Raw genomic sequence first — 16002 nt, forward strand, 5'->3', positions numbered from 1 at the left:
ATCCATAACGTAGGATGACATTTTTGCTATTAACTTTAAGTAAATTGGCTTTAAATATTTTTTTTATATTTACACTTAATATTATTTTATGTAAAACCACAATCACTCGCGCGACTGTATTACAAGAAACTTCGAATGAAAAACTATATATTTCCGCGGCGCATTACCTCGCTTGACCTGTATGTTAAATAATTAAATCGGACATGGATTAATTAATTTTGTAATTAGCGTTCCAATTTAATATCAGGAAGTATAACAATGATTCGCGGTGCCCCGGCTTGCGCCGTATGCTAGGAGATGAAGGCGGGCGAGCGCGACACGATGTCTTTCCTGCAGATGGGGCACTTGTCGCTGATGTGGTCTGAGCAGTCCTCGCACAGGCACACGTGGCCGCACGGCAAGAGGATCACCTGGAAAGTAGAATGATCCATAAATATGATGTCAAATCTAGTGACAAATTGAGAGACATCACTTTCACATGGATCATCTAGATTTTATTTTCGGTAATGATTAAAGTGCGTAAAGATTAATATCATATGTGTCACTTTATAGATTGTTTTTTACAGCAATTATTGGTACGCTAGAGAAGTTCAGGCTAGAAAGCACCATGGAAAGGCCACTGCCTTTTAATCCAGTGATCTTAAGAGACTAATGGAAATATCAATTATTTAACTTTTTTGGAGATAAGAGGCCGTTTATTGACCAAAAAAATGTCCCACACTAGAAACCAGCCGAACCTGGTTTATTACAGCATTTTTTTTTTATAGTATAGGAGTAGCAGACGAGCATGCACCACCTGTGGTAAGTGGCTACTGCTGCCCATGGACACGGCCACAGATGCGCCGCTACCCCTGAGGACTCGTGGACTAAACTGGAACGCCTCGGAAAAGTATGTCTCCCTTATCACATCCCTTATCAACACTGCTGTTATGAGGCAGAAATAGGTGTGTCGGTGGTGCCGCCGGTCGAACCACAAAGGGTTACCACCTTCGGCATACTCACTTCCTTCGGGTTCTCAGCGCAGACGACGCAGAGCTGCGCCTCGCTGAGGTTCTTCTCGCGGTTCTGCGCGCGGCGCTCGCGGCGGCTCTCCGCCAGCTGCCGCTTCATGCTCTCGTTGTGCTCTTTCCTGCGCTTGCGCTTTATGTACTTGTACGCGATGCGACACGACACCAGCGCCGCCACCGTGCCCGATATCACCAGGATCACTCTGGAATTAAAAATATCGTCATCATTATCGACCCATTTCAGTCCCATGTTAGCACATATGAGGAGGGTTTCAGTCATAGTCCATCACGCTAACCAATTGTGAATTGGTAAAATGCATACCTATGCATACCGTTCAGAACCTTCTTCTATATACTCCCTTAAGCTTTTTGGTAATACGCACATAATTTTAAAAAGTCAGCGTAGTACGTTTGAACCCGGCGTGAGATTGAATTACAAATCAATCGGCACTCAGCAGTAATAGCTTAGTCGGAAAAAGTATTAAAGGCAGTAATACAAAGTTTAAACAGGTCATTTGTAGAATAATATATCATTAAATGATACACCGACGATAAAAACATAGTTTCAATAGCACACGCTTCACTTGACCCATTAATTTATGTTAATATTGTTTAAAAGTATATTTTAAAGTTTATGAATAATCTCATACGTATTATGTATACGTATATATAATACGTATGAGATTATTTCAACTTTTTGCTATACAAAGTAAGTTATTATCCACCGATGTAGGAAAATATGTCTGATTATATTTCTGAAGTCTAAGTTGAAACGCAGTTCTGGAGTAAGGCAGATATAGGTACTGGTGGTAAGAACTACAAAAGGTACGCAAAAAATATCCTTTTTGAGCATGAATTCTGCAAACTATTTATATATATCCAGTATCATTTCAGCAACTGCGTAAGACGTAAATTAAGTCCACTTAGATCCAGATCATTATAGAGATCACGCTACTCATGCTAGCTATTACCTATAAATGTTGCTATGAAATGTTATCAAAATAATCACAGGCATACCCAAAACCACAGCTGTATGAGACACAGTTTTTTTAATTATAACACATGTAACACATAATGAAACCACCAAGCCAACTTTGCTTTATCTTTGTACTATTAATTAACAATTTAATCAAGTTGTAACGTTGACTCCTTTGTAACAAGAGAATGTAACTCACACGATGGTCACGAACATGATTTATTGCATCGCGCCAGAAGAGCGCTCCACATCGCACACAAGTTCACACAACCAATACACGCTCGGAATCGATTGACAGGTTCAATTGGAAAGGTCGGCGGCAAACAAAACAATTAATGAACTATTGAATCAATTAATTTTTAAAGTAATTATAGTGACCGAAATATTTCGAATGAAAATGACGCGTTAGCACCTATACTATGAATGCTATCAATTGCTCGTGAAGCGATGTCGGGAATTTTAATTGATTTGGCCAAATTAATGGAAATAGAGTCTCTTTTCGCGGTTCCATCTGCAATACGGACAAGTACGGCTTTTAAAGATTATTCCAAATCCCTTATATAAAAGTAATTCAAATTAAAATGTAGCCTCTTTGATCTCCCGTTAAGACCTCCCCAACCTATACATAAGCCCCTCCAAAATAAGTTAAGCCAAGCCAGAAGCATGTGCATATAATAAAAAAATATTTTTAGTGTTTAATGCCTGTCATCGTATATATACTTATATATTAAAATTAAGAATAAACCCCGTCATATTACAAAATTACGGTTTATTTGATTATTTTGTACTCACAGACAGACAGTGTCGTAAATTTCGTTTTTAGTAAGGTCACAATTGATTTATAATTCATGGTTACGTAAAAACTGATATTCACAAACCCGTTTTTGGTAGCGCGAGATTATGCACACGCATTTATTGTTTAACAATCATTATCACGCGGCGCTGCCCGCGATACCCCTGTTTCTTCACTTTATACAAAAGAACCAAAATTATTTTCAACAAAAAATCATTACTTACTTACTCCCTGGAAATTCGAATGACAAATATACATAGTTTAAAATTTAATAACTATTCAATAAAATTTGTAAAAATAACTAAATAACTTTTAATGTATTAGAAGGCTTTATTCTACTTTTTTATTAAGATTTTTTTTTACACACAGCAATTTTTTTTATATATTATAATGTGTTTCATATTAGGTCAGTGTTAATGTAAACACATTACTGTACATAGAATTTTAATCCAAAAAATATATTATTATATTATATTGTCCGGAATTAACATCTAAGGTCTTATGTTTCGGTGTCCCAAAATATCGCACGAGACACACAGTACTCTTCGCTACTACTTGCAAAAATACAAATTACGCGCGAAACTCACTCGTCTGTCGATTACAAACGACCTATAATAAAATGTTTAGCAAAATTGATTTATTTCACTCTAGCAAGACATCATTCAAACAGGAGGTTAGGAACATATTAATTGAAAACCATGGTATTACTTAAATTATTTATAAACTTATTCATATGTATTATATATATATTTATTGCCTACTTGTTACAAAATACACACATACACATTCACACTCACATACATATACACACTACACGTACATACTTATACACACACATTTATGTATATTAATATAGCTTTGGTGGTTGTTAATAAATTAAAAATAGTAACTAGTGTTATAGTACAGGATCCCTAGTATAGTTTTCATCATTTATTAATAACAAGCTGATTTTTCGTGAGTAGCTTCGTTTCGACAAGACGCCCAACATTTTTCCTTACAGCAATGTTGGTAAATGGTAGCTTGATGGGGCAGCAAGGATAAAATATGTTGACCGGACGAATTCTAAAAATTTATTACTAACCAAATTTTTCTTTGTCAATTATCAAGATAATTATTTAAATAACGTGAAAAAATATTTGTCCTACAAAATATAAGGTTTTTATTAAGGCGTCCCCCCTCTCCAACATGTATCATAAACAAGGCCATGAAAAATAATTACTAACCAGCTGATTTTTTTTTTATTGGCTGTCTACCATTTGCATAGTCTACCATGCACATTGTCCTACAAATTACATGGTATGTCATCTCGGACCTACACTTAAAAGTTGTAGTACTAATACTTAATGTAAAAATAATTAGTATCAAGCTGAGTGTTCCAGAATAGCTTCGTTTTAATGAGACGCCCAACAAATTCTCGTACGAAAGTTCTCGATTGTGGTTTATAACTAAAATAATAGGGATGAAATATGTTGATTTGACGAATCAAAAAAAAAAATTACTAACCGATTTTTTTTTTATTAATTATCGAGACAATTATCTAAATAACGTGAAAAAATATTTGTCCTACAAAATATAAGGTTTTTTTTAAGGCGTCCCCCCTCTCCAACATGTATCATAAACAAGGTCATGAAAAATAATTACTAACCAGCTGATTTTTTTTTTTATTAGCTGTCTAACATTTACACAGCTTACTACCCACATTGTCCTACAAATTGCGAAGTACGTTATTCCAGTCCGCCAGTTTTATAGTTTATTTATATTATATTATAGTTAAATTACAAATCTTGTAGGATTAATAAAAGTTACCCTTTTTTTTGTAGGACATTGTTTTATTTAGATAAAAATTATATTATCCTATCACGTGATACCTTTGTCCTACAGTTACTAATAAAAAAAATAATCCTGCGGAATTAACATCTTTTCAGCGTAGGTCCGAGATGACATACCATGCAATTTGTAGGACAATGTGCACGGTAGACTATGTAAATGGTAGACAGCCAATAAAAAAAAAATCAGCTGGTTAGTAATTATTTTTCATGACCTTGTTTATGATACATGTTGGAGAGGGGGGACGCCTTAATAAAAACCTTATATTTTGTAGGACAAATATTTTTTCACGTTATTTAAATAATTATCTTGATAATTAACAAATAAAAATTGGTTAGTAATAAATTTTTAGAATTCGTCCGGTCAACATATTTTATCCTTGCTGCCCCATCAAGCTACCATTTACCAACATTGCTGTAAGGAAAAATGTTGGGCGTCTTGTCGAAACGAAGCTACTCACGAAAAATCAGCTTGTTAGTAATAAATGATGAAAACTATACTAGGGATCCTGTACCATTAGTAAGTGATCGTACTTTATTATTATTTGAAATACTCATAAAATGTAAATCCTTAATTGCTGTTAGTAGATTAAGCATGAAAAAATTGTACAATACTTTAAGAGCTGTGGATTTTGTTAATAAATAAAATAAATAAATATTATGTTTATAAAATACATAATATTATTAATCATACTTGCCTTATATATCAAAATATCATACAGGAAAAAAACACATCAGTAAAGTGTAGCTAAGGCATATTTATAACATACCTACAATTAGCATTCTTTTCCTAAATAGTCCTAACAAATAGTAAAAAATTTGTCATTGAAATGACATCAGAGACCATTAGATTGCTGTTACTTAACATCATATAGTAAACAGGTATAAACTAATACAAACCTCAAGAAATCCCTGGAAGCTGCTAGCTTCTTTAGTAAACTGGACTTTGTGCTGGTAGTGAGGTAGAGTGGCAGCCCATCTCCCGGTGGTTGCAGCTTGAGCCCCGAGCCGGTGCGGCTGAGCTCCCCTACAGCGGTGATGTAGGAGCCGTCGCGCAGCATCTCCTCCATAGACTGCAGGCCGCGCTGCTTCACGCCCGAGAAGAAGCCCCACACGTGATCGATCACGCCGGGCGACATGGGCTCGAATTTGTCCGATATCACATCCATATCTAATAATAACAAGACAGTCGGACTAGCTTTAAATTTATTTAATGGCACATATCTAAGAAGTAATTCCTGCATCTTTATAAAAAAAAGAGGGCATGTATTAAGTGAAACTAAAAAAAAATATAACAAGTGATACAACTTCATATTATTATTGTAATCAAGCCAGTGGCGGATTTACCAGCAAGCTGAGTAGGCTTCAGCCTAGGGCGCCATATTTTTTGGGGCGGCATGTTTTATATTTTTGGGGCGGCAAATTTGGGGACCCAATCATTCCTGCCTTAAACGTGTCATGAACTGACATGACGAGCAAAAAAAAAAAAACGGGAACCGTATCAACAGGAAACTAACATGACAATTGTAGAAGCAGGGGCGGCAAAAACTGTACAGCCTACACCTTAATTTTTTTTAAATCCGCCACTGAATAAAGCACATCCATTTCCTTTTCAAAAATCGTAATGGATAGTTATCCCTTAATTATCCTACTTGATTCAAAAGGACTTGAGGTTTTGGATAGATAGATTGTAGGCACTCCTTAAGACTTAGTTAAAATAATGTAATTACTTTGTCTTATCATGTCCAAGATGACAACTTGGCAATGCGACAAATAGGTCAAATCAGATCAGAAAATTAAATGTTAGAGGTCCTGCCACTACCACACAATGAAAAGTTCTGCCAGTTCTTACCTAACAGTTCAGCAGCCAATGCATCAACCACCTCAATACTATAGTTGCCATTGCTCAGCACGAAGGGAGTGGAATTATAAACTTCATTCACTGTCCGCGTCTGGTCAGACCAGAACCCTGCGGACGTTCTCGCTACTACATGCTCCTTTATTGTCAACCTGAAGATTATTATGATAAGAAAATTAAAATGAAATGTGACACAATATTATTACATTAAAAATAAACCAAGATGTAGTTTGTGTCCTCCTTTGTTCGGTTAGTTAGTCTTGCTAGAAATATATTGTCATGAATACAATTAATATAAGAATGACCTGATAAAATTCAGTCCTCACTTTGAAATAAAATACCATTGAAAATAACAGTTTGGGTTGCTTACCAAAAAGTTATTTTAAATTTGATTTTATTGTACTTAATTCAATTGTACTTTTGGTAATAAGCTAAATCAAGATATTATATTTAGATATGTGAGAAAGTTCTTCAAGTAATATGAATAAAAAACAAGTTATTAAAAGCGTGTTAATATAGAATTAGATTTCTATCTAATCTGTTCTTGTTATTGTGTCTGTTCTCAGAATAATATAATACCTTTGAATGACTCCAGTGACTGCCTGGTTAGTACTGCTTCTGATAGGGTTGCCCAGAGGTTTGATAAGACCTCTTATCACCACAAAAGGGATCACATTGTTGGGGTACTTGCTGATCTCCTTGTTCAATGTTGAGTCTATGTCCAACACTGGGGCTGTCTACATTATACCATTATATTATTATGTATTTTTGGTTTTAAATTATTAATGCAAATAAGGTTATATAAATGCTGAATTGCAACAGCCATGATAACAATTTTTAAAATGTATACCAATAATAACATAAAAGAAATATAAAAATACATAATGCAAGTAATTTGTTTAAGATGATTTACTGACAATAATAAGGTGTCGTAGTAAATACAAGCCATGCAGTATATTGAATTAAAATTCAAATTCAAGAGTTTTAGAAAAATATCCAAATTAGTCCTTTGTAATGGAAATAAATAACCTTATAAAATTACATACCTGCAGAGCATTAAGAATATGTTTACATTTGCTCAGCTGTTTCACACAGAAAGTCAGAAGCAGAGAATCCAACCCCAGAACGATGGTTTCACCGATTATCTCCCCCAAGAAATCCATGTCTGCTTCATGTGTAATTACAATCCAAATTTATCCTTATTCTCGTATTGTTTCTAGAATATTATCTCATTTTCAATACTAATTACCTAATATTTCGTTTTCCGATGAAAATTTAAATAACCTATCATTTTTGACAATCAAGTGACGTTTTTTGCAAAATATTGTGAAATTGTGACTTTGACATATATTTGATCTTAAACATCCTTTCAGCGAAGCAAAGATTATTTATGTAGACTGCTATTTTACTTTAATTATCAAATGGACAAAAATAATGCTTGTTATGTTTTAAGATGAAGTACTTTTCCCGAGATAAAAGTCATTTGCCAAAGTCTATTCAGAACTTTTGCGGCTTTTTTAAAATAATGTATGCAATTATGAAGCCGTAACGACTGTAGCATAACATGAAAAATAAAGAGGAAATTCGAATGCGCAAACTTACGTCGCTGCAATACCTTAGCAATCATTGCGTTAACTTATGTGATTTTATACTTAAGAAAAAACACTTTATTGGTATTTACAATAATTTTATTTTTATAATACACATACTTGCAACACTATATACAACACTTATAAAAAACACGAAATTATTTTTAATTCCTTCTTCTACGGACACGTGAGATTCTCCAAGCGTTGGGTTCTTCATACTTATTGTAAAGGGGCTCGAGACGCTGGTTCTTCTTAAATTTGGAAAGCTTCGTGGGATCGGAGAACTTGAAGAAGGCGGGCGCGAACTCCACCAGCCACTTTGGATCTATAGTCGTCACTTCGCGCATATACTCCTTCGTTGTCTGTACCAGCTCATGGTAAATTACCCTGCAAAAAATGTAGAGGTTAATAAAATATAATAAGAAAAAAATACAATGCTATTGTTGTCGATTCTATATGCAGTTAATGAATTCATGATAATACGATTAATAAGTTAAAAAGTTAATGTCCAAATTAAATTATGTCAGTGCTTACCACTCTGGTTGCCTGTTGAAGAGAGCGCTGGAGGGGTGGATGTAGACCACCTGGCTGTCGACGAGGGTGCGGTACCCCTCTTGAGGGTCCTTCTTGGCGGCGTTGCGGAAGAAACCCGAGCAGATGGTCTTCTGGATGCGTACTGTGTTCTTGCCCGCAGACACCACGTCCAACTTATGTCTAAATTAAACAAACATTTGATTAGGTTTTTGCATGAAACATAAACATTATACCATATCCAAGGCCTAAATATTAATTGAAAAAAAGAATGAATGTGACACGAAACAATGTGAATGAAACAACCAACAAAATCATATGTCACTTTTAAGCGAGAAACAGTTGAGTCAGGTAATGTAAAAAACAGCAATCATCAATTCAGAGCATTCAATTAGTTGTTATCAATTTTACTTGTGTACTGGAGTATGATTTATAAGTTTTACAAAGTACCTTTATCCAGTTAATATCAATTTTTATTGAATAGGACAACTCACCTGTCCATTATTCCTAGCAGCTGTTTCCGGACATCCTGCGCGCGTTTCAACGTGCGTATCTGCACGAAGTTCTCGTAACACCACGCGTTCGAGAACTTGTTGTTCCTCCAACTGTTGTACACAGCCAGCAACGTCAGGTGGTCGCCTTCCGGCTGGTTGAACTTGGCCTTCTTCTGGTCCGCCAAGGCTTGCTTGTCCTTGGGCCGGTAGAACACGTTCTGCACGCTCAGCATGGAGACGATTGTCAGGATCTCGTCTGAACACTGTAGCGCTACCGACATTATGAGGATCTTCGAAAGATTTGGCTCTAGCGGGAACTCTGCCATCTGTAAATGTTGTTTATTGTTAGTAATATTATGCAATATAGGTACATATGCTATTTTATACATACATGTCATACTAAATTTAAGACGGCATGAGACTTTATACAATTTTTATTACAATTATATTATTTGTCTTTTCTTCATGTTTTGTTAATTTGTATTTAATATTTCTTAAATAAATAAATTTAAAAACTAAAAGCAGAATGATCCTGTTTAAAAAGATATCTACATATATAATAATCCTACAGACAATTTCATCCTGGATTAATTGTGACTAATTTTACCGTTAATATGAAATTTAATGGTATCAATGGCGTACCCTGCGACCGAGGCGTGTGAGCAGCCCCTCCGCGTCGAGCGCGGAGAGCGAGTGCAGCTGCTCCAGCGCCATGATGAGCGACTCTACCGGCGGCGCGTCCATGAAGTCGAAGTGCAGCAGGTCGTTGATGCCCATCGTCTTCAGCTGCAACACCTGCACACAAGGTAACACGACTTGAAAAATTTCATCTTAGATACTTACATTTTATCAACTAGGTAATTTTACTTGACAAATTTTTTAATTTTTTTTTTTTTTTTTTTTTTTTTTTTATAATATAAGAGTAGCAGACGAGCATGCAGTCCACCTGATGGTAAGTGGCTACTGCCGCCCATGGACATCTGTAATCAACCCCAGATAGGATTAGATATTCCTACCTGAGGTCGGCCACAGATGCGCCGCTACCCCTGAGGACTAAGCTGGAACGCCTCGGAAAAGTCTGTCTCCCTTACCACACCCTTCAAACCGGAACACAGCAGCGCTTAACACTGCTGTTATTAGGTAGAAATAGGTGTGGCGGTGGTGCCGCCGGAGTCGAACCACAAAGGGTTCTACCACCTTTAATTCATTGCTATATATCATAATTTCAAAATTAAGCCTTAGTTTATGAGACGAATTTTTGTTTTGGGGTCTGGATGTTTTACACATGTCATTGTTACTATTATAGACAAATAGGTAAACAAATATTAAACAAACTATGAAAGCAAAAAAATGAATGGATCATCAATTTAGTTATCCAAACATAAGCATGTGATGCAGTAGAAACCATACTTGTAGACATTGTAGTTTACATAGAATTTATTTGCCTAATATTACTTTACATGAGTTCTCGCCTCTTACTGTGTACTGCTGATGATCAGGTGTATTTTTGTATGTATTTGATAACTTATATATTCCCCAATGATAAATTTGTATAAAGTATTAAAAAAAATGTCATACAGTGGTGGCGAGGTTGGTGCGCTGTATCTCGGGCACGGGCGTGGGCAGCATCTCGTCGCGGTAGGCGCGCTCCGTGTACAGCCGGTAGCACTTGCCCGGGCCCGTGCGCCCCGCGCGGCCCGCGCGCTGCTTCGCCGCTGCCTGAAAACGCCATACTCGTTAATATCGGTCAATATTCAATGCACATTTATGTATGAATGAAATCCTTGTTTTAAAATAATAAAAAAAACAAGCGACTGTGAATTTCGTAATACCTACGCAAAGACCACCAATGTCATTCTCAAAATTTAATTAAGGAATCAAATATACAAATGAATTTAACATTATTTAGACGCGAATAATACCGTTAACCTCTAATTGGTCCCATATAATATGCTAAAATTAAACATTCAAATGTTATTATAAAAATATAATTAAAGTAAACATACCTGTGATATTGGTGTGACAACAAGTGAATCCATACCAGTCTTAGAATTGTACACTTTTTGTTTCACGAAACCTGGATCTACCACATAGTAGATACCGTCAATTGTCAAGGAAGTTTCTGCAATGTTGGTGGCGATAACCACCTTCCTAGATCCGGGTGGCGCGGGCTCGAATATCCTCGTTTGCATCTCAGATGGTAGGGCAGAATATACCGGCAGAATGATTAATTCGGGCACATCAGGTCCTAAAGACTTCATCCTTTCGTAAAGGATCTCACAGGCTGTGTCGATCTCCTCTTGACCCGTGAGGAAGAGCAAAATATCGCCAGGCGGTTCTCTTAAATGTATCTGCATTACTGTGATGAGAGAGGCATCCAGATAGTCAGTTTCCGGTTCCTTTGTGTATAAAACTTCTACCGGGAATGTTCTGCCTGGTATTGTGAAAATTGGAGCTTCGAAGAAGTACTGAGAGAATTTGACAGCATCCAAAGTGGCAGATGTGACTATAAGCTTAAGTTCTGGACGTTTCTGCACGGCCTGTTTGAGCAGACCGAAGAGGACGTCTGTGTGGATGGTGCGCTCGTGAGCCTCGTCCAACATGATCACTGAATAGGTCTTCAAGTCTAGGTCCATTAGGCATTCTCGCAGCAACATACCGTCTGTCATGTACCTGTAATGAGAAAAAAGTTTTAGTTTGAGTTGTAATAATAATACATATTTTATTGAACATTACTGCTTATTAAAATAATGGGATATTGCAAAAATATGGATTAGCAAGTAATGATAGTTGTTAATCATTGTAAGTGTAATTGTTTTTTATTATTAACAGAGAGGTTATTTATATAAAACTTTTTTTAAATTCTTGTACTCAATCCTAATATAAATAGGAGTTGAATTTTATATGAAGTCGGAAACACTTGCATTGCTACTCTGAGAAATAAGATTTTTTCCCTTTGTTGTTTTTATGAGCGGTTCATAAAAACAACAAAGGGACCTTAGGATAACAATAATAAAGTAATAAGTAAATAAGGTTTAGATAATCACTTGATGATAGTCTCCGGGCTGGTGCAGTCCTCGAAGCGGATGGTGTAGCCGACCTCCTGGCCGAGCCGGCAGCCGAACTCCTCGGCGACGCGCTTGGCGACGGCCATGGCGGCCACGCGGCGCGGCTGCGTGCACGCCACGCGGCCGCGCGCCGGCAGCCCCGCCGCCGCCAGGTACTGCGTGATCTGCGTCGTCTTGCCCGACCCCGTCTCGCCGATCACTATCAGGATCTGGTTGTCCGACACCGCCTGAAACAAACACGCAATATATTAAAATGTTATTACAGAGCTTCACGTTGCAACACCCTTATACTTACTTACTATCGATAACAAAAGTTGAAATTCTATAGAAATGAATAAAATAGAAATTGCAATCTGTAATTTTAAAAATTTCTTCTTTTACACTTGTATAGGTGTTATGTTTTAAAGTGCTCTGTGATAAGTGACAGTTTAACTATGTTTATAGGCTTCACCGAAATATTATATAGTTTAAATGTCAAATTCTACAAATATACAATCCGTTTGTGGAATCATTGATGATATACAACATGTGTTGACGGAGTGTAACCGGAACGCGTCTATACGCCAAAAAATTGTGTAATAAGTACGAGGTAGGAGCATATAATTCAATCTTAGAGCATATAATTCAATATTGTGTGATTTATTGTTTGTTGCATGTAGTAGATGTAATTAAATTGTTCGATGTATTTATAAGAGTGGCATGGTCACTAAGAGACAAAATTTCTTTATGAAATAAAGATAAATATATATATATATATACAATCTTATGTTAAAAAATGTAAATCAATGGATATCTAATTATTCCAATATTAAGAAAACAAATGTGGGGTAGAATATTCTTCTTCTAATTTCACATGTGCATGCATCACCTTTAAATTGTACCTTACTATGAAACACATAATATTATGTTCGGTTACTTACCTTTGTCAATTCATCTTTGAGCTTATAAATAGGCAAAGACTGCCTCTGCTCCAACAAGGACAAGTTGGTCTTCTTGCCAAATGATGACTTCTTACCACCAATGACGTGCTTTTTCCATTCTGGCAGATCTTGAGGAGTGATGCCAGTTCCTCTCATATTCGCTGCTAACGCCCGACTGTCTGCGTCTGGTAATGGATCTATCCAGTTCTTGTTCAAACCGGTTGGCAAGCTCTCCATCTCCGCTTCCCTTTGGATCATTTTCTGCTCTCTTCTTTCTTTTGCTAAAGCCGATTGCATCATCGCTGCTTGCGCTAAGGAGCCATCTGGGTTCTTGACTATTCTCACAGGAGACAAATCATGGAGAGCTCTGCCGTGGCCCTGGAGGAATGGCGGTTCTTCTTCCACGAGTTCAATTTCGATGTCAGCCTCGCCGTCTTCGTCTTTCGGCAGCAGACCAGTCTCCTCGTCGAAGTCCGGTAACTCACTCTTGTCTATCACTCCTGATGATATCATCTAGAAATAAAAAAACAGTTGAATACATATTATTTTAAACAAAGTTTGTGCGTATTGTGCGTATTAGTTGTGTTGTGAGTATTTGTGAGCTGTTTTCAAACAATGAGCTACCTAGAAACTAGAGCTGACTATTCTACAAAACGTAAAATAAAAAATCAACTTATTTTGTTCAAAGAACATTTTTTTTTAAATTATTTTTGAAAGTCAATAAACTACTATTACTTCACATGTTATGAATAATATTCAGCACTACAATTTTATCAAAATAGAGCAAATTCTATAATGGATTGTATTGTATACCTGTTTGATTTCCCATCGTTCTGGGCTAGAAATCCTTGTGACACGCTTCCTGCTAGAGTCTTCATCGGGATCCAGGTTTTGCTGCAGCCCCGCCAGCACTGTGGCTGCTGGTGGAGGTCTATCTGGATTTCTACCTTCACGTTCTGCCTGTTTACATAAAAAAAAATTGTCAGATTATTAAAAAAATATTTTCTTGTTTTACTTGGATGTGTGATCCAGAGTTCGTAGTTAGTTACAGGTGTCAATTAATACAATTTGATATTAAATGGACATATCACAAAATATACAGACAATAATCATATGATAGACTTACCTCTAAATGAGCATGTGATGCTGGGTTGAGATCTTTGCCAGTCTCCTGGCAGACGTCCTTCATTGTGAGGGAGACTTTCTGTCCAGTCACCGACAATACCTTCACCTGAAATATTAACAATTTCATTTATTATTATCCTAACACATGATGTAATTCAAATATAATGTTATGCAATCTTAAGTAACTCTTAGGCGTATAATTATGGTAGCTTTCAAAATTAACCAGCAATCCGCCTTTTTGAACGACTTTTGAAGTACGGAAACCTTGTAAACATAAATCAGTGATAATATTTTTACATACCTTAACTTTATCCCCTCTGGATACTACATCTGACACGCTGCTGACCCTGCACTCCGACCGCAGCTGCGAAATATGCACCAGACCCTCCCACTTCTTCCTGATGCCTTCTATTTGCACAAAACATCCAAATGAAACTATGTTTGCTACTCTGCCAGTGTAAATCTGTAAGACAAATCACAAAACGAATTATATTTTGTTAGATTTATTAAAAATATTAGTTAAATTATTGATTTATCAATTAAATATACTTACTTTCCCAGGCTCTGGGTCATCGCTCACTGGTGCCTCTTGGCTACGTCTTCTTGGCTTCTTATCAAAGTCTCTGTCATTATCCCGATACCTATCTTTAGTAGCTCTATCTCTGTCACGGGAATGGGATCTTGATTTCAATCTTCGCCCTCTAGACCTGGACCTTCTGTATCTGTCCCTCGACTTTGAACGACGTCGATCGCGACTTCTGGAACGTCTTCGCTTTTCCCTGTCTCTATCCCTACTTCTGCTCCTCCTACTCCTCCGCTCTGGACTCCTGTCTCTACTACGACTACGCTTGTCTCTGCTACGACTACGTCTATCTCTACTGCGACTGCGCTTATCATAGCTCCGACTATGCTTCTCTTTGCTAGAACTTCTTCGTCTTTTCCGATCTCTGGAACTGTCACGTTTAACTCTACTCTTACGCTCTACACTCTTCTCACGAACCTTGTCTCCTTTTCTTTCTACATCATCATCTATAGACTTAACATTTGACGGCGCTAACGCCTCCAGCTCCGCCATAGCTTGATCAACAACTTCAGTGATGCTCTCTTTCTTTTTGGACTCTTGTTTAAATAAATCTTTGGACGTGATTCTTTTCGTTTTTTTGTCCTCTGCATCACTTTCTTCATCAGATGAGAATTTCTGTGGTTTGTCATTTGGTAGGGCCAGTCCAGGAAACTTCATAGCAAGAGGGTTACCAGATGTAACCTCCTTATCATTATTTTGTGTACTAGACTTGACCGGTTTCATATGCTGAATAATACGAAGCAAATTAGTCATAAACGAGTCCGAGAATTCTGCCCCATTTTCATTGAGAGCTTTCTTGAAGCCATCAAAGTTTGGGTTTTTATCCGCTAAATCTATGATGAATTCGGCTGCAAAATCAAAATATTTATTATAAGTATGCGTACAAAATTATTTTTAAGCACTTAAATGCTTAACAAAACTTATCATACAGTGAAATAAAACGTGTAGTGTGTACTTACCCAAATCCTTGTCATTGAGGCCTAAGTGGTTGTCCAGTTCAGTACAGACCTTGGACACAAGGGAAAGATGTTCTAGTTTTGCAACTTCATCCATTTTTTTAGTTAGTAATATTCCAATTATTATAAATTCTTAACATTTCACAAGGAAATTGACGTTATGACAACATGGATAAATACAACACAGATTTTGACAGAACTCAAATGAATCTGTTATAAACTGTGAATTCTGTGATTATCTATGCTGAATCAATAGACAATTTTTTGTGTTAAAGT

General features: G+C 36.7%; 2 protein-coding genes across 2 annotated transcripts; both read right to left on the minus strand.

Annotated features, from left to right (window-relative positions):
* Window positions 1–40: 40 nt before the first annotated feature.
* Window positions 41–8108, minus strand: Mul1 (mitochondrial E3 ubiquitin protein ligase 1). Its single transcript, XM_073087256.1, has 6 exons — window positions 7507–8108; window positions 7040–7197; window positions 6455–6612; window positions 5503–5773; window positions 1003–1210; window positions 41–410 (listed from the first exon to the last, which is right to left on the minus strand). The coding sequence occupies exons 1-6, from the start codon at window positions 7621–7623 to the stop codon at window positions 291–293; spliced, it is 1032 nt and encodes a 343-aa protein (XP_072943357.1). The 5' UTR covers window positions 7624–8108; the 3' UTR covers window positions 41–290.
* Window positions 8109–8126: 18 nt separating this feature from the next.
* On the minus strand, window positions 8127–15916 carry pea (ATP-dependent RNA helicase pea). Its single transcript, XM_073087255.1, has 13 exons — window positions 15730–15916; window positions 14741–15618; window positions 14489–14650; window positions 14189–14293; window positions 13876–14022; window positions 13063–13575; window positions 12122–12369; window positions 11081–11747; window positions 10653–10793; window positions 9717–9869; window positions 9075–9400; window positions 8584–8763; window positions 8127–8436 (listed from the first exon to the last, which is right to left on the minus strand). Exons 1-13 carry the CDS (start codon window positions 15821–15823, stop codon window positions 8214–8216), a joined length of 3837 nt encoding a protein of 1278 aa, XP_072943356.1. The 5' UTR covers window positions 15824–15916; the 3' UTR covers window positions 8127–8213.
* Window positions 15917–16002: the final 86 nt, after the last annotated feature.

The sequence above is a fragment of the Epargyreus clarus genome, unplaced genomic scaffold (assembly GCF_041222505.1).
Source record: "Epargyreus clarus isolate Ecla_fem2 unplaced genomic scaffold, WU_Ecla_fem_2.2 ptg000026l, whole genome shotgun sequence".
NCBI lineage: Eukaryota > Metazoa > Arthropoda > Insecta > Lepidoptera > Hesperiidae > Epargyreus > Epargyreus clarus.

Excerpts from the sequence above, each read along its gene's own strand:
- Mul1 (XM_073087256.1), bottom strand. The coding sequence starts at position 7,623 with ATGGATTTCTTGGGGGAGATAATCGGTGAAACCATCGTTCTGGGGTTG. Across the intron at positions 5,774-6,454 it reads ATTGGCTGCTGAACTGTTAG|ATATGGATGTGATATCGGAC; the intron begins GTAAGAACTGGC and ends TGTTATTATTAG. Across the intron at positions 1,211-5,502 it reads GCTTCCAGGGATTTCTTGAG|AGTGATCCTGGTGATATCGG; the intron begins GTTTGTATTAGT and ends TTTTAATTCCAG.
- pea (XM_073087255.1), bottom strand. The coding sequence starts at position 15,823 with ATGGATGAAGTTGCAAAACTAGAACATCTTTCCCTTGTGTCCAAGGTC. Across the intron at positions 12,370-13,062 it reads TCAAAGATGAATTGACAAAG|GCGGTGTCGGACAACCAGAT; the intron begins GTAAGTAACCGA and ends TGTTTGTTTCAG. Across the intron at positions 8,437-8,583 it reads TTCAACAGGCAACCAGAGTG|GGTAATTTACCATGAGCTGG; the intron begins GTAAGCACTGAC and ends CATTTTTTGCAG.